The 18191-nt window shown below is 60.5% G+C and overlaps 1 protein-coding gene across 6 annotated transcripts in view; it reads left to right on the top strand.

Moving 5' to 3' along the window:
- LOC131766700 (sodium- and chloride-dependent GABA transporter 2) overlaps positions 1-18191 on the top strand; it is a 58056-nt gene that overhangs the window by 16064 nt on the left and 23801 nt on the right. For 4 of the 6 annotated variants that reach the window (XM_067008408.1, XM_067008407.1, XM_067008409.1 and 1 more), the window contains exons 5-8: positions 2373-2457; positions 2999-3131; positions 3990-4124; positions 10068-10171. In XM_067008408.1, the coding sequence (XP_066864509.1) occupies positions 2373-2457; positions 2999-3131; positions 3990-4124; positions 10068-10171 (457 nt within the window). Of the gene's footprint in view, positions 1-2372; positions 2458-2998; positions 3132-3989; positions 4125-10067; positions 10172-10980; positions 11106-12645; positions 12759-13052; positions 13191-13867; positions 13971-14443; positions 14545-15367; positions 15539-15843; positions 16288-16940; positions 17076-18191 lie in introns of those variants that run through there. The other 2 variants (XM_059081331.2, XM_067008414.1) reach the window with 2 other exon arrangements.

Consider the following 18191-nt stretch of genomic DNA (forward strand, 5'->3'; position numbering starts at 1 on the left):
CCTTTTGCACTTAGCATCATGAGCTCTCAGAAAATATTCATGGACTGAATCAAGTTTTTAAAATCTGTTTTATTCTAATATTTTCTTTATTATGTGTTTTTTCTTCTTTCCCCCTTCTTCCCTCTCTCCCTCCCTCCCTCCCTCCCGTCTCTCTCTCTCTCTCTCTCTCTCTCTCTCTCTCTCTCTCTCTCTCTCTCTCTTTCTTCTCTGTGCACTAAAATCCGCCCTGACAACCAGCTTCTCAGATGGGGATTTTATCCAGGTCTGGGTGCAGTTCCTCGTGTAGAAAGTTTCTGCCTTTCTGGTGCCCAGGGGCTTGGCCTCAGGCCATCATCAGGCCTGTGTGCTTCTGGGTGACTTCGCAGGGGGAGCATCTCTGAGGCAAAGTCAATACCCAGCGCTTTGGCTTCGTGACGCTTTGGGCATTTCTCCTGGTGGGTCTGGAGTCCTGGAAGCCTAGCGTCTTGAGTAGTACAGGACATCCCATCCTGTCCGGAAGAAACAGCCCTTTTGGGTGTGCTGAGGCTTCAAGGAAAGTGACTTGGTTTGGAGGAGAGAGGGCTCCGCTAACACCCCGTGGTTCGGCAGATGTGTGTGGAGCCCCAGCTCTACACCAGGCTCTGTTCCAAGTTCCGGGGACATGCAAGGTGCAGAAACAGAGCTCCTACCCTCGTGGCTTTCATCCTAGCGGCAGAAGACAGACCAGAAACAAAATCAGTGCATCCCATGTGTCATGCTAGAGGCACTGCTGTGCAGAAAACTAAACGGGGAGGAGAGACTGGGAATCTTAGGGGTGGGGTGTCATTTTAAATAGGGTCCTCGGGGAAGGCATCTCTAAGAAGGTGACGCTGGGTCACGCTCTGAAGGAGGAGGGCGTGTGGAGGCAGACACTAGGTAGGAGAAGCACCAGTACAGAAGTGGGGTGGCATCCGGGGGGCAGCAGGGCAGGTGTGGCTGGAGCAGGAGAGCGGGGGGCGGGGCAGTGGGGGAGGGGTGGATGGAATGGGGCCTTGGAGGCGATGATGAGGTTTGGGCTTCTTTCTCTGAGTGCGATGGGAAACCCTTTGGGGGTTTCTGAACTGGGACGTGCCATAGAGTCATGACATGACTGAAGTTTGAGCAAAGCCGCTCTGGCCGCTCTCTGGAGATTTGACTCTGGAGGCAAGAGCAGAGACCGGGCCCATCAGGGAGCCGGGAGCCGAGGTGACCTGCCGCAGACCGGTGGTCATACCTGTACCGGGAAGGGTCAGATCCCAGATGTTCTGAAGGTGGAACACACACAATTTGCTGAGCTGGGTCCCAGCGGTGAACTTCATCTCAGACAAGCGATGACGCGCCATCTCGAGGAAGAGGAGCCTCCTCGTGTGCACAGTGGGGAAAACGCCCTCTGTCCTTATGGATATTTCCCAGGATTACTGTCCTAATGAAACGTAAAGAAGAGTGTGAACGCTCGTTGTGAAAAGTCCGTAGTCGTAGACGGGTAATTAAGAGCCTCTACTTATGGAGTGCCGGGCAGTCTCCTTTTCATTTACTCCGCTTCTCAGTCCTACACTGGGATCTTCTCATGTACATTTATTTATTTAAATTTATTTATTTTTTGACTACATTGGGTCGTCGTTTCGGCGCGCGGGCTTCTCACTGCCGTGGCTTCTCTTGTTGCGGAGCACGGGCTCTAGGCGCGCGGGCTCAGTAGTTGTGGCTCGCGGGCTCAGCAGTTGTGGCTCGCGGGCTCTAGAGCGCAGGCTCAGTAGTTGTGGCGCGCGGGCTTAGTTGCTCTACGGCACGTAGGATCTTCCAAGACCGGGGATCGCACCTGCGTCCCCCGCATCGGCAGGCGGATTCCCAATCGCTGTGCCACCAGGGAAGTCCCCCCTCCTGTACATTTAGAGACCACGGAAGTGAGGCTTAGAAAGCCACACAGCGAATAACCGGAGGGGCTCAGGGATTCAAGCCAGAGTCTTCTGATCTGTACCTGTGCCCTCAGCCCTCAGCTACATCACTTCCCCAGAAGGCATCCTTATCGTTCCTCAAAGGCCACTCTCTACAGGACAGTGGCCCAGAAATATTCGTATGTTTGAAGCTGATGGCGTGCAAAGCATCTTTCCGGAGGCCGCCCGACGGCGCTTTAATGCGAATGTGCTACACGCCCCCGCCCCGGCTCCACCCCGGAGAAGTGGGAGAGGGTGCGGTGGCTTTGTTGAGGTTATTATGCGTTTCGTTTTGCGTTTGATTATGAGGCTGTTTTGTTTAGGCACCTTCAGCCCAGATACCTTGCTTCCCAGTCTCCTGAAGTTTCGCCCCACTCCCTGCTCATGTTACGTACTGGCCGGTGATGTTTCTCTCTACCCCCGCCCCGCCCTGGACCCCGGCAGAGCACTGCGTGGAGCTCCAGAGGACCCGCAGCCCCGGGAACGTGAGCGCTGAGAACGCCACCTCTCCCGTCATCGAGTTCTGGGAGTGAGTGAGGCCCCTCCGCCATCGCGGCGTGGGCGGCGGGTCCCATGGACGGGCGCGGGGCTGGGGACCCCACGGGCTGCAGGGGACGAGTTTCTGCCTCCTCCTTTGGTGGCGCCGTCCCCCGAGGGGCTTTTTCCCGCCGCGCCTGTACTTGTGGTTAGGGCAGGACTCTTCTCCCCGATGTGCGTCCGCCCTCCCCTGCGGCGGCACGTGGGTGGCTCCTCCTGTCCCTCCCCGAAATATTGGCCTTCACCGCAGACGTGTTTCCTCATATCAAAGCCTCCTAACCCTCGGTTGAGAAACTGTGTGTTCGCACCCCTTCTCTGGGTTAAACTGGTCCTCGGCCTCTGCCAGGGCAAACCTGCCTGGGAACAGTTTGTCCTCGCCTCCCTCTCTGTCTCCTCCCATCTCTGGGCAAAGCAGAGCCTCAGGGATCAGAGCGGAGGAGCCGACAAGCCTTGGGAGCAGAGCGGGAGGCCCGGCTCCGCCGCCTGCACGAGCGGAGGCGCGGCACAGGTGTCGCTCACCCTTCTCTCCCCAGGAGGCGGGTTCTGAAGATCTCGGACGGCATCCAGCACCTGGGGGCCCTGCGCTGGGAGCTGGCCCTGTGCCTCCTGCTCGCCTGGGTCGTCTGCTACTTCTGCATCTGGAAGGGGGTCAAGTCCACAGGCAAGGTCGGTGTTCGAGGGCCCCAGGCCCCTCCCTTCCCTGGACCACCCTGCCCCCCCCCCGGCGGGGGCTCAGCCACCCAGGGGTTCCCCAAGTTGTACCTAGTCGGGGATGGGAGGGAATGACCCCACGAAGATTTCACATGTCTCTCTTCCTTGATTCTGTGCCTTTCCTGGATTCAATGGTATGTCCTTCTGGTACTTGGGGAACTGGACTGGGAGAGAGAGAGAGAGAGAGAGAGAGATGAGGGACACACGGGGAGGCATCTGATCTTGGACGGCACCATGCGTGTGGGCACGTCGCCAACTGAACACGGTTCGCGGCTCCCCGTGTCATACAGCCGTCCTTCGGGAAAGCAATGCCGTGAGGACCGTTAAGCTCAACATGACTGTCAGCCACCCCAAGACCCCGGGAGACTCGTTGCCCTGCAGCGCATGAGGGCATCCCGAGTTCTCCTGGACTCCGGCCCTGGCGGCCCCTGATCAGGCTTCCCTCCTAATCTGGCTGCCCAGTTGTGCTAAGCTTGTGAGCTCTGTGGGGCCGGGGGTCACGTGTGACGGAGCTTTTTGTCCCTGACGACCCTTGCCACCGTTCTAAACTTCCTGTTGGCAGCTTTGCCTAAGTTCGCTCAGTCACTCAGCAGGTATTTGCTGGGTGTGTGTCAGGGAGCCGGAGGGGGGGAGGGAGGGCTGAGGGCTGAGGACTGAGCAGCTGCGGGGTGAGCGGGAGGGCACAGAAGGCGGGCTGGTGACCTCCGCCGTGACCTCTGCCGTGGGCTCGGCGGCTCCTCCCCCGCCCCCTCCCCGCCCCCCCACTGCTGGGGCGGCCCCAGTTCCTTACCTTCTCCTCTGCCCCCCGGCCAGGTGGTGTACTTCACAGCCACCTTCCCTTACCTCATGCTGGTGGTCCTGTTGATTCGAGGGGTGACGCTGCCTGGGGCCGCCCAAGGAATCCAGTTTTACCTGTACCCAAACCTCACGCGTCTATGGGACCCGCAGGTAAGACGCACAGACGGGGCTGCCCCTGCGCCCCGCAGGGCGTATCTGCTCCCGGACAAGCCCAGGCGTCCACGCTGAGGGCGGTGTCCCCACGCATCTCCCCCTCCTGGGGTCACAGCTGCCAGGGAACCCAGGGGCGCCGAGGCCCTCGTGGTGTTTTGTCGTGTTTCTGGGGGGCTGTCAACGCGTCCGAACAGCCTTTCCTCCAGGCTCTGCCCTCGCACTACCTCCCATGCCCTTGGGCGTCTCCTTTCACATGGAGCGGCCTCTCTCTCTCCTGACCCTCCGCTGGCCCCTCTGTCCCGCCCTCTGCCCACAAGGCCGCTCCTGGCCACGGCCCCCAGCCCCTCCCAGGGCCAGCTGCCTGGTGGTGCTGAGTTTCCTGTGTGCTGCCCAGAGGCGCCCGGCCCTTCCTTCAGGGTCCACCCTCCGGGAGGGGGAGTGTCTGCCGACCGAGGGTCTGGACGGCAGGGCCTGTACTGAGGCTCTCGTCTTCTGTTTGGCAGCCGTTTGCAAGGCCGGCAAAGCCAGGAGGGGGCCGAGGGTGCAGAGGCCGTGGGTGAGCACAGCCCAGAGCCCCGCCCGGCCCGGCTGCGGCCTGAGCCCGCTTCCCTGGCAGAGGTCACCTCCCGGGGCCTCCTCCTGGGCCGGAAGGGCTGTTCCCCTGAAAGGGACGCCCGGCTCAGAGCGGACCAGAAATCGAACGGCTTTTCGTACGTTTTTATAGTAAGGCAGCGGCACTGTCACCGCTGAGAGGTGAGAGGGGGCAACAGAGGAGGGGACAGCCCCCCAGCTCCCTCCGAGGCGGGGACAGTTCCCACGAAGGCAGTGGCTCCCCTTGTGCAGGATTTGGGGCGGCTCTTCTCAAGCCTCCCAGCGCCCCCGGAAGAATGACGAGCTCTTCCACCCTGAGCCCTGTGGCTGCCAGGCTCCCAGACGCAGCAGCCACTCACTCGGGCCCCGAAGCCTCCCCAGCCTCAGCCCGGGCTCTCTCCCCACGACATCCGGTGGGGTGGGAGCTCACCCTCCCGCCCCCGTTTCTGAGACCGAGAGAGACACAGGGGCAGCCGCCGCGTCTCCGCGTGGACCCAAGGGCTGCAGTCGGGCCTCGGAGCCAAAGTGTAGAACTGCAGCTGCCGAAGCTAGAAAACCCCCGACGTCATCTCTGCAAACTTCTCGCTGCACAGACGAGCAAATAGGGCCCAAGGTCACGTGGAAGGAAGGGCAGGCCGGGGCCCGAAGTGCCGTGGTGGGACGCAGGCAGCATGCAGGAGGCTGCGGGGCGGCAGAGCCGGGCGACGCCTTGGAGGCCGGGGGTGGGTTCGGCTTGCATCCCTCCCGCGGGAGGGAGCCGCTGCGGTTCTGGAGCAGCGGTGTGAACCGGGGGCTGAGCCACAAGCCGCCTTCGCCTGGAGATCAGGCTGGGAGACAGGCAGGTAGAATGAAAGAAGAAAGGGAGAGAGGGTCCAGCGTCTCTGGAACTGACCTGTGGCTTCCGTGATTGACGCTCTGTTTGCCCTGACCAGCTTTCTAGCTAACAACTGCTGAGCGCCCGCTACGGCCCTGGCATCGTTAAGAGGGTCACATGCATTATTTCAGCGAGTCCTCACCGCTGACCAAGGAGGTCTCCCCATCTTATAGACGGGAAGTTAAGGCCTAGAGAGCTTAAAGAACTTTCCATCCGCACACCTGCACCTGGGATCCAGGTCTGCAAGTCCCACAGCTTTTACGGTCTCTTGAAGGCAAAGTCCTGTCTCTGCTCGTCTTGGTTTTTCTCGCAGCTCATTCATTCAGCAAAGATTTATTGAGCATCTATTTTGTGCCAGGTATGTTCTAGGTGTAACGTTTGCTACGTAATAGCTGCCGGCAAATATGAAGAAGGGGGACCAGAGAGCCTTCAACTCTGAGAGTTAAAAGGCTGTAATTCTGTGTCTGGGTTACTGCAGTGAATAAGACCTCTTTCAGTCTTCTCTCCAGGACACCATCCTTCCAACCGGGGTAGCTGCAGGCTGTGCAGGCAGTGATGTCTTCAGAATCCTCTGAGCCCAGGCAGGGAGACGTTCCAAGAGCCAGGCTTGGTCCTGAGCTTCCGAGCAGACTTATTAACGGCTGGTCCCGGCCCCCTGCTGAAGCCCGCCTTTATGTCAGTGAGCAGAGCAGCCTCTGCAGGGCGGGATGCCCCCCACCAGAGCCCTAATGGAAAGTAGTTGGCGCTCCCCAGGAAGTGTGGTAATGCCAACCTGCATTTGCCTGGCACTTGAGAAAGTTGCAAAACTCCTGCAGCACAAAGACCAGAGCGCCTCTCTCGGACAAGCTCTCGGTCTGGAACGGAAGCCAGGCAGAGACACTGCTGGGTTTATCTCATTGGCCAGGCTGCTGTGCGATGGGGCATTGCTGCCTCTCCCGCCCCCCCAGCGCCGTCTCTTTCCCATTGGGGAGCGGCCCCCGGAGACTCCGCCGGTGCAGCGTGTGCTGGGTCCTGGCGCTTTTTCTTTCCCTCACCCTGACCCCTTGTTCCATTGCACTTCGGTAGATCAATAAGGACAGGGGCTGGGGACGGGGTGTCCAGAGAGTCCTTGTTGAACACCTGAAAGCTCTACCTTAAGCTCTCTAAGGAAGGGTTTATTTAGGGAAGGAGGTTGGAGCCATTGATTAGAACGAGTCTTTTTATTTTGATTGATTGAAACCTACGGGGCCTTTTTATTACTGGAAGGTGAGTTGCTTCTTTAAAATAACAGCAACGACAAATAGGCCAATAGCTGACACGTGTACTATGTGCTTACTGTCTGCCAGGCCCTTCCCTAAGTGCACAACACAGTTTAGTCCTCACACTAATCCCACAAGTTAGGTGTAGCCTCCTTTTACAGATGAAGGAATTGGAGCTTAGAAAAGTTAGGAAATGTGCCCCAAACTACAAAACAAGCATGGAGGGGAGCTTGGGTTTCATCCCAAGTCATCTTTTGGGGGTCTTCTGCCTTAATCACCATGATATACATGAATTATCTGGGAGTTTTAAGGGCTGATTTTTATTATTCTAGAATTAATCCTGAAGTGGGATAGGGAACTAATATTTCTTTACGTGTTAGGCATTTTACATACATTATTTTATTTTTAGTTGTTATTTTACCCATTTTGCTTCTTAATATACCCATTTGCTATTTTACTTGTTATTATATCCATTTTCCTGATGAGAAAAGTGAGGCTCAGAGAGGTTAAGTGATTTGCCTAAGATCACACAGCTAGTTACTAACAGAGTTAGGAACTGAACTCAGTGCAGTTTGACTCCAAAGTCCAGGCTTACATACGATTGCCTTCCTGAAAATAGAAAATGTGATAGTCCTTGGGGTTGGACTCAGGTCGAAAACATCTTTCCTGGATCTTCTAGAAATTCTCTCTTCCTCTGTCCCCCCTCCAAGACCTCTTCTTAGCCCACACTCCGTGAAGCGTTTTTCACTTGTATTGTCGGGTAGTCTTCTGCGCCAGCCAAACACACCCTGGAGCTTTGTTCCCGAAACCAGGGCTCCCAGACGGGGCCCGTGGCAGGTCGCCTGCCTTGGGAAGAGAATGGCCTGCCCTGCTGTCCTCCGGCCCTTCCCGCGGCCCCGCGGCTCTCCCGCCCCAGCGGGCTGGCCTGGAGCAGCTGCGCGGAGCCGGCCGGCCAGCCTGAGCCCCGCACCCTGAGCTCTCAGGCCTCCTGCTGCCTCTTCCTCCGTTCCCCTCAACCTCTCCTCCCAACTCGGTCTTAGTCTCTCCCGCTCCGGGCGAGGTGACCTGCCAAGTCACAGTTTTTCTTGTTTCTTCTTCCCAAGCCCAGGTCTGCCCCACTTCCGAACCGTGGGATCTGCCCGTGCGCAGCCACGGAACGTCTCCGAGGAAACAGAGTTTCCTGCGTGGACGGCGGGTCAGGCTGCAGCCTGGGCCCCGCCAGGCACGGGGAGTAGGCCTCCGGGGCCCGAGGCTGGGCAGGTCCGGGGCCGCGTCCTGGACGCGTCTCCGGGGCCTGGAGACACCTCCCCGGCCCTCCGTCCCAGCCTGGCCGGATCCTTCCTGTACAACCTTAGGACCTCTTGCCGCAGCCACCCGCGCTTGGGGCTGCGATAATGAACAAAAAGGAACAGTGACCTTCAGACCAGAGGCTACCGGGTCTTCCTGGGAGGATTCGCCTCACAGCGTCTGGGGCAGGTTTAGAAGAGGAAATGATTTGAGACGTTGCAAAGGAGCAATCAGGCTCCCCGGGGCTCGTGCTCGGCCCGGGGCGTCTACGGAGTCTTGTGGCCTGTCCTCGGCTTCTCTCCTTTCATTCCTGTCCTTTCTTTCTCCAGCTTCTGAAATAAATTCCGAGACCCCCTCTGCTTTCCCCATGATAATTTTTTTTTCCTGAGGTTTAAAAAAGCTCCCCTTGGTGTTTTCGACCTTTGCCTATTTCCTTGCTGGCCCCGGCTCCTCCGCTGGGGTCTTCCTCTCTGCTTCCTGCCCCGGACACCCTGTCCCTGGTGGCAGCTCCTGCCTCCCTGATACCCTGGGGATGGGGGTCCCCTTGGGCAGGAGGGGCAGAAGCTTAGAGACAGTCTCCCCCTGTTTTCGCCCTCTCTCCCGCTCTGTCCCCGTCCCCGAAGAAGTGGACAGAGAGCAGGAGGGAGTGTGCCCGGGCTGGATGCCAGTCCTCAGGGGCCGGAAGGCAGGGGTTCCCACATCTCACTGTTCATTAGGGTGGCCCAGGAAGCCTTGAAACAATGCAGCTTTCCGGGTTCTCCTCTAGGCCTGGTTCAGGGTCTCACCTGGGGATGCCGGCCGAGGAGTCTGCGTTCTGATGCTGTCAGCTGGCCTGGGTTCCCTCAGACGCGCCGCAATGCCGAGGAGAGGGGGCATTTGGGGGGGGGGGTGAGTGGTGGTGAGAGAGGAGGGAGATGAGGGCTGGTCACGACGATTCGGCATGTGGGGAGGGAACAGGTAGGGGCTGAGAAGCTGTACACAGAAGCAGCCGAGGCTTTGGTGCCCGGGGGCCCTGCGAGCCCGATTTTAGTGGAAGGAGAGCAGGGGCCTGTTTGGGGGCCAACGAGGAGCGCGGACAGGAGACAAGAACTGGGGACCCAGAAGTGGTAGGACACCGGCCTGGCGATGTCCGCGGCCACGGTTTGGTGCTCGGGTCCCCTGAAGGCAGGAGGTGCCCGGGGAAGGTCCGTGGCCCCGGGACCCTACCTCCTGCGGGTCTGCAGCACTGAGAGTCCCGTTCGCCTTGGCCTTCTTTCTCTTTGGGATGTTGTTCTAGCTGTTAAATCTAAATCATAACATGCACAGGCCGGGCCAGCCAGCTGAGACAATAACAAGAACAGCCATACCCTATGTTTAGCTGGAGAGCTATCTTCCCCCCAAGGAGTACAAAGCTCTTTACGGATGACTCCTGCTCATCCCCTTGACTCTTTGTGACCAGAGGCTCACTCTTCCTGCTTTGCAGAGGATGTTGACGCACGAGGGGCCAAGCTGCACGCCCGTGAAGGCACCGATGCAAAGGACCCACACCTCCCCGCAAAGCCTGTCCCCGGGACCCTTCCAATGTCGGCACACTGCCGGGGGGGGGGGGGCCTGGGGTGGGAGAAAGCGGCGGGGGAGCCCTGGGCTTTGTTTCCACTATAGAACAGACGGGCCAGGCCTCACTCGCTTCTAGAGCACCAGCTCATCGGCCTCTCCCGTGGGTCCTTTAGTCTTTCTCCAACGCCCGATGCCCGTGCCATCCCGGCGGTGCCCGAGAGACTCCGTCCGTCTAGGGGCCCGGGAAGTCGAGCGCGTCAGCATAGCGTGGCCGCGGGGCTGCCCGCACGGGCTGAGGGCAGGGGCCTGCCATCCTCGACCTGCGCCTGGCTTGGCCGTGGGCCTGTGTGCTCCGTGGAGCCCAGACAGCCTGGCTCCCCCAAGGCGCAGCTCTCTTGCCTTTTCCCCGCGCAGGTGTGGATGGACGCGGGCACCCAGATCTTCTTCTCCTTCGCCATCTGCCTGGGGTGCCTGACGGCCCTGAGCAGCTACAACAAGTACCACAACGACTGCTACCGGTGAGCGGGGCGCGGGGGGCGGGGCCTGAGCGCCTATCCCCCCAGGCGTGCTAGATCAGGGGCGGTTTGGCGGGCGCGCCGGCTCGTGGATTTCCCCACGCCCCAGCTGCCTTCACGCCGTTTTCCAACCCCCAGGGCTGCCAGGCGGTGAGGGGAGCCAGTGGCGGCACGGGCGAGCGAGGGATGGCTTCCCCAGGACGGGATGGCGACGGGTGGCCGGGCGGCTAACGTAGAGCGCACTGGGCGCAGGCGTGCGAGCAAAGCGGCTCGGGAGTGACGTCATACAGCAGAGCCCGGCCCTGCCTGCTCTGTACCTGCGCCCCAGCAGACGCCGAATCCCCTCCCTGTGGTTCCCTCGGGCCCACCTGGTTCATGTCAGAGACTTTAAGCCGATCTTAGTGTTAGCTAAACAAAATCACACCACGCGTTTCAAAATTGAATTTACGTGCGTCGGGAGCATCCGTCGCTTGGGTTCCCCGTGCCCCTCTCCTCTCCACTCACGTGCCGGCACGGGCTGGGTCACAGGGGTGGTGTCCCAAGAGGTGCAGAGGCGGCAGGGCGGGAAAAGGGGAGCTGTGTGGCCATGGGGAGTGTTTAGATCCTGTTACTTCCTTAGGGTCTCATTCTTGCAGGATGACCGTGGCTTTAGTCCAAGTCTGAGCCCACGGAGCCGGGGGGACAGGAGCGGCCCCTTGGGTTCCCTCCGTCCCTGCCAGGCGGGCGGCGTCCCCTGGGGTTCCTGCATCCCGGCCTGAGGCGCTGGCCGCCCCTCTGACCCTCCTGTCCCCACCTCCCCGCCCCGCCTGCAGGGACTGCATCGCCCTCTGCTTCCTCAACAGCGGCACCAGCTTCGCGGCCGGGTTTGCCGTCTTCTCCATCCTGGGCTTCATGTCCCAGGAGCAGGGGGTGCCCATCTCTGAGGTGGCCGAGTCAGGTGGGTGGTGTTTTGGGGGGTGGGGGGTGGCCTAAGACAGGGGATTCTGTGAGCTTTCTTTGCACCTGCACCAGCCCGCCTGGATCTGCGGGCATTCCTATTGTCACCTACACTGTGGGTGACCTCTCAGTGGCTGCGTCCTGGGAAGACCAGGGACGGACTTAAACAGCAATTCCAGATTCAAAAGGCGAACGGGTGTGCAGAGAACATTGTCCCCCCCCGCCCCACCCCGGCCTCCAGCTCCTCACCCTGGAAGCAACCAAATGTTACCGGGTTCATGGTTTGCCTTCCAGAAGTAGTTTAGGCTTCTACGAGAAAAAGAATACACGCACATCTGCACATACACATTCAAACACGCGTCCGTATTACCGTTTCTGTTTCTTAAACCTCGTAACGCCAAAGCGATAACGTGCTGTGTACACTGTCCCGCCTCCTGCCGCGTCTCGTTCCCTTGAAAGTGTGTCTCAGAGGTGAGTTAACTCCCGGCACGTGGAGTTTCCTCCTTTGAGTGCCCGCCTTCCCACCATGCGGTGCTGCTCGCGCTTTTAAGTAAAATCACAGGCGGGTCCCCCATCTGGGTAAGCGGCCAGCGTTGGCCTTGCTCACCCCCTGCGCCTGTGGACCAGAGATGATTTTGATCGTGGGCTTCACAAGCTTCCCCCGTCACGCAGGCTGCCGAGCAACGGGACACTGACGTCGCTGGTTCTTACTGAGAACGACCGTGTTTCTCTTTTCCGAAGCACTGCTCTGTGCCAGCCTTGGCGCCACGCGTCCGCTGGCGCGTGGGGCGGGTCCCAGCGGCGTGGGCGCCGGGCGGAGCAGCTGACCACCGTCCCGGGTCCCTGGGTCATCCCCTTCCTTTCAGAGGAAGCTTCCTGTTGAGGACCCGGGCACTGGCACGTGACCTGCTCCTGCCGTCTGAGCCAGCCAAGGGGAACGTTAATGTGCTTGAGAGGATGTGTGTCGTGGGTATTCTGAAACTCACGCCCGCGCGCTTGCTGTAGGGCGACAGAAAAGGCTCGGGGCGCAGAGGTGGCCAGCGGTAGCCCCAGACCCCATCTAGTCTTGGAGGTATTTTCTTTGGAACTTTACGGAAACCACACAGCACTTGCCTTAAGGGGGCAATGATGGCTCCAGGTCTGTCAGGCCCCGCCGCTCCCTCCTTTTACACTGGGGCAGCTTCACAAACGCCCGTGGCCTGCCTGGCCCCCAGGCTCTTTGGAAGTTTGAAACCTCCGGTTTGGGGGCAAGAGGTCTGGAGAGTGAGCCCGCGGGATTTGAGGCAGAACTTGCAGAAATGCAGGTGATGGGACCCCGTTGGTCTTTCCTTTGGAATATCCTTTGGAATGCTTACAGCCTGTAGGTTCTGTTCCTGCCAGTGAGAAGACAGGGGGCGAGGCCTTGGAGACTGGGGTTGGGTGGCTTCTCCGGGGTGAGGACGGGGGCGGGGGTAGCTCTGGGGCTTCCGCTGTCCCCTGTCCCACGCTGGGAAGCCCACCTTGGGGTGGCACTGGGCTGTGTCCCTGTCTCCCCGCCGCAGGCCCTGGTCTGGCCTTCATCGCCTACCCCCGCGCTGTGGTGATGCTGCCCTTCTCGCCCCTCTGGGCCTGCTGCTTCTTCTTCATGGTGGTCCTCCTGGGACTGGACAGCCAGGTATCGCGAGGTGGCCACTCGGAGCCCGAGGGACGGTGGTGCGTGTGGGCTGGGGGCGGGGAGCAGCGGGCATGACCTTGAACTTGATGCCCTGAAGGCCCTTAAAACATCTGGGGGCTGGGCGAGGGTCAGGCGTGGGTGGCCTGCCAGGGAACAAAGGGGGCTTTGGAGAGGGTGGGTCGGCTCTGGGGCCGTCAGGAGGCTGGCACGGCCGCCCCGGCAGCGAGGCGCCAGCTGGTTGACGGAGCTTCTCGTGAGGGCTCTCGCCCTCCAATTCTTTGCCCTCTCGCCCAGTTTGTGTGCGTGGAAAGCCTGGTGACGGCGCTGGTGGACATGTACCCCAGCGTATTCCGCAAGAAGAACCGGAGGGAGGTCCTCATCCTGGGGGTGTCTGCCACCTCCTTCCTCGTCGGGCTGGTCATGCTCACAGAGGTGAGGGGCTGGGCGGCTTGCAGGTGGGGCCTGGCGAGGAGGAGGAGGAGGAGAGCCCAGGTGGGAGCAGGGGAGCGGGCCGCTGTAGTTTCAGGTCACCGCCTTCCGGGCCGGGGGGCCCTGGTCCTGTCCCACCCCAGGAAGCGCTGACCACCCGGCCCTGGGCATGGCTGAGGGGTGCTCTGGCTCCACGGAAGCTGAGAGGTATAGAAGTGCTGGGCTGGGAAAAATCGCCTCTCCAGCAAGGTCCCACGAGTTCCCACGGGCAGCTGACCCACGTCCCAGGGACAGACTTCAAAGGCAGAAAGGGAGCCCTGGGGTGGGTGACGTCCCGAGCGATGTCTCAAGGGAGAAGGAGGGAGATGGAGCTCGTCAGCCTGACGATACCCACGACGGCCCCTATCCTGACCCCCTCGCCAAAAATGCACACGCTGTCCCGGACCTTTGGGTCGCAACCCCTGCGTGTTCTCGGGGGTGAGCGAACAACGGCTGTTCCGTGCATGTTCCTTCCAGAAACCATCAGCAAACGTTATCATCGCCCCACGTCTGCCCAGTGCTTTACGGCTTACAAGCTACGCTCTCTCTGAATCTCCGTCTCCCGTGACCCTCCCCACCTGTGCCCCGAGGGGGTCTGTTTCCTCCGGATAAAGCTCTGTCTCTCTCTCCCCCCCGGGCAGGGCGGCATGTACGTTTTCCAGCTCTTTGACTACTACGCGGCCAGTGGCATGTGCCTCCTGTTCGTGGCCATCTTTGAGTCCCTCTGTGTGGCGTGGGCCTACGGTGAGTGACTCTTCCCGCGGTCCCGCCCAGGGCTCCGGGACACAAGAGAGACCTCTCTGCTGCTTGCACCCACCTTCTCCTCTCCCTCCCAACCTCAAAATTCTCAACAATCCTACCTACGTTGCTACCATTGGAAAAGCCCTCCAGAGGTGGCCTTGTCCACCCTCCTGGCGACGGCCGCTCCCGGGCCACCCAGGCGGGCCCGTGTCCCGTCCTACCCAGAGCTTTTCGGCCTTTAACCACGTCGATCATCAGCAAGTGCCCGCCGTCGCCTAAGCCAAGCTGTGCCCACTGCTGTTTATGCCTACGAATCCCATCCAGGGAAGGGTCTGCTCCCAGCAGGGACTTGAGAAGACGGCCACGGTGTCTTTTACCGACTGGCCCGGCCCTTCCTGCTCTGTGTGGTCCCCATCCTGACGCTTTGGATGCTGAAGGATGTCCTTTCTCCCCCTCCCTTCTCTTCTTTGGGGCAGGAGCTGGGCGCTTCTATGACAACATTGAAGACATGATCGGGTACAGGCCGTGGCCCCTCATCAAATACTGTTGGCTCTTCCTCACACCAGCTGTGTGCACAGTAAGATAACCTCCGGGAGGAAAGCCAGATGAGGGGAGGGAGAGAGATGGTAGAGCAGGAGGGTAGACGGGCCATAGTCCTAGAAGGCACTTCTCCGTGGGGACTGAACATCATTCAAAAGTTTCATCCATCCTCCTGTGGGGTTCTAGAAAATGCCAGCAGGATAGGTTCTTCCTTTCCGTTTCACAGAAGGATAAACTGAGGGCCCGGGCCGTCAGACTCAGCCCCACAGTGTGAGTCTGACGTGGCAGGTGCACGGGGCTGCGGAGAACGTACCGATAGGCGCCAAGACAACGATAGCAGCTCCAGAGCACTTGCTTCCTGCTGGGTACCAAACGCTTTACACGGTTAACCCAGTCAATCCTCACAAGAGCCCCACCGAGTAAGAATTACCATTATATTCACTTTTCAGGTGAAACGGAAGCCCCAGAGGCTAAGCAGTTCACCCAAGCTGGAAGGTGGCCGAGAGCTGGGGCTCAAGCCCGGGCAGCTTGGCTCCGGAGTCTGGGCCTGAGCCACTAAGCGCTGCTGCTCTGGCTTTACCTGTGTCAGCAGCACCCACTGTGTGCCAAGTATGATGAGGCCGGGGGGACCCGGGCATGACCCCGGCCCTCCAGGTGCTCACGGCCAGGCACAGAGCCATGTCCCAGTTGAGGGTGCCCAGGGGCACGGGGACCCTGGAGGGACAGGGTGGGTGCCCCGGAAGGACCTCCTGGGGGTGTGGGTTTTGAGCAGAGGTGGATGGAGTTCGGAGGCAGGTTGGCCCAGCTGGTCGGGGGGACCCGTGCTCCACCAGCCGCGTCTCTTCGACTCTCACCCTCAGGCCACCTTCCTCTCCTCCCTGATCAAGTACACCCCACTGACCTACAACAAGAAGTACCTGTACCCGTGGTGGGGCGATGCCCTGGGCTGGCTCCTGGCTCTCTCCTCCATGATCTGCATCCCCGCCTGGAGCTGCTACAAGCTCAGCACTCTCAAAGGCTCTTTCAGAGAGGTAGGGAGCTGGTGGGGAGGAAGGCCGTCCGAGGATGAGCTGCGGTCCTCTTGTTGGCAGGTGGCTGCCTGCCTGGGTAGAAGCTGGCACACGGGAGGGCCAGGGACCCCGGTGCGGGCTCAGAGGGACAGAGTGAGTGCTGAGGAGTCTCAGCAAGAGAGAGGGGACGCCTCCAAGACACCGCTGTGGTTAGGGTGTTGGCACCTGGAGAGCAGGTTTGGCACTTCTGGGGAGGCAGCGATGAGGGACGCTGGCACACTTGCCCCCTCTCCGGCTCATGACGGACCCCTCCACTCTGCTTGCAGAGATTTCGCCAGCTCATGTGCCCAGCTGAGGACCTGCCCCAGTGGGCCGGAGCGGAGCCCCCTGCCCCGGCCACGCCCAGGACGTCGGAACTGGAGTCTCACTGCTAGGGGGCAGGCCCTGGGGCGACGGGGCAGGCCGGCGAGCCTGGCTGTGGGGAGAGTTGCAGAAGGAAGGCGCAGAAGCAGCCCTGCTGGGCCTCCCCGCCCCTCACCACCCGGGGTGGACAAGATAAGAGGGGACACGCTGGAATCCACCTCTGAGCTGGGCATCTCCCGCCCCAACTTCCCCGCTCCAGGGGTGGCTGGACAGGTGTGAAAGGCCAGAATCAAGAGCGTCCCCTTTGAGAGGGGCCTTGGGAGGCTGAGGGAGGCTGCGGGCGGGGGCGGGGTGGGGAGAGCTCTGTTCGGCACCCTTCGTTCCATTAAATCCACGTTCTTCCTACCAGCTGCTCGCAGTTCCGCCTGGTTTCTGCCCCGCCCACCCCCGCCCTGCTGCCTTGCCCACCTCCTCACTTTCAAGTGGGGCTTTAGGGGCTTCCCTGGTGGCGCAGCGGTTAAGAGTCCGCCTGCCAATGCAAGGGACACAGGTTCGAGCCCTGGTCCGGGAAGATCCCACAGGCCGCGGAGCAACTAAGCCCGTGCGCCACGACTACTGAACCTGAGCTCTAGAGCCCGCGAGCCACAACTACTGAGCCTGCGCTCTAGACCCTGTGAGCCACAACTACTGAGCCCTCGTGCCACAACTACTGAAGCCCGCGCGCCTAGAGTCCGTGCTCAGCAACAAGAGAAGCCACCGCAATGAGAAGCCCGCGCACCGCAGCAAAGAGTAGCCCCCGCTCGCAGCAGCTAGAGAAAGCCCGTGCGCAGCAACGAAGACCCAACGCAGCCAAAAATAAATCAGTTAATTAATTAAAAAAAAAAAAAAAAAAAAAAAACCAGAAAAGAAGAGGGGAGAAAAGGAGGAGGCACCTGGGCCCCCGCTGGAGGAAAGAGGAGGAGAGCAGCTGGGCTTACGAGAGCGGGACAGCCGGGGCCGCGGGCGGAGCAGGGCACTACCCGGCTCGGCCAGAAGAGGGAGCCGCTGCCCCGGGACCGCCACGCTGCTCCGCTCGGAAGGAAGAGGGATAGACGCGGAAGCGGCAGCGCCGGCGCGGCCACGAGGGCGGCGCGCCGCGGGGACCTCCGCTCGGCTGCGGGGCCTGAGCGCGCAGATGCGCCCAGAGAGGAGCCAGGTGGGAGGCAGAGCCTGTGCGACGTCGGGGTCAGCGGGTGTGGCCTGGGCCGCCGCCCGCCCGGCGCCCACAGGCGTGCTCCGCAGCCTGGCTCTGGGCAGGTGCCTGGAGCGGGCGCGTGTGTCCGGGGCGCGTGGGGGAGCGGGGACACACAGCAGCCCTTCCCCCCCGCATGTCCGCCTGTGTCCCCACGTCTGTCCATGTAGCTCTTCTTCCCGAGCTGTACCTGGGAGGTGCAGGGCATTTCCTTCCTTCCTCATTTCTTACGAGTCAGTTAGTGGGAAAATGCACTGCAGTCTTCAGGTTTTGATTCTTTGCTGTTGAGAGAGTTTATGAAAATCGGTGACAGCAGCCCTGCTGTGTGTTGGCCTTGGTGGTTCCTTCCTGGACAGTGGCTGGGCACCCCCCAGTGTGCCAGGAGCAAGGCAGTCCTAAGATGGGAGAAATAAGTCTGCTAGAGAAATGTGTGGGCCTCGAGGCCCCACGCCTGGCGTCTCCACCCATCTGAGGACATTTCCAGGACACCTACTACACGGTGCTGTGCTCAGGACTCACGAGGAGCAAAAATAGATACATCTTTTGAAGGACAAAGGATGACAAACGCTATGGGAGAAAAGCAAGGTCTCTGAGAAAGAATAAGTGGGCGTGGGAAGGACCCTGAGGACCTAAGGTTGGGGGTCTGGGAAGGCTGTGCTGAGGCTGAGGTATGTCTCTCTCTCCATCCTATCGAAGTTGCAGGGACCTGCTAGGCCCAGGGAGGGAGGCGAGCAGTTCGGTCATGGTGATTGGAGCCCGATTTCGGAGCTTCAGTTGATGGTGCGATACAGTGTGAGAGTAAAAGCCGCCGGCACCAGGGTCAGGAGATACGGCTTCCAGCCCTCACCTGCCTCGGACCTGCTGTGGTTCTTGGTGGGATTCAGGTCTTCCTTCTTTGCAGATGGAGGTCATACTGGGCACCCCGCCCACACACGGGTTTGTTGTAGGGCTGGATGGGATCACGGGCGTGAGAGCCCAACGGTGAGGGCATGAGACCAGTTGGGGGATGGCTGACGGGGAGCTGCTCTAAAAGCCAGGGGTCTCGTCAGGGAATGGGAGCAGGAACACCCAGACGTGGCT

This window comes from Kogia breviceps, chromosome 12 (assembly GCF_026419965.1).
Source record: "Kogia breviceps isolate mKogBre1 chromosome 12, mKogBre1 haplotype 1, whole genome shotgun sequence".
NCBI classification, from domain to species: Eukaryota; Metazoa; Chordata; class Mammalia; order Artiodactyla; family Physeteridae; genus Kogia; species Kogia breviceps.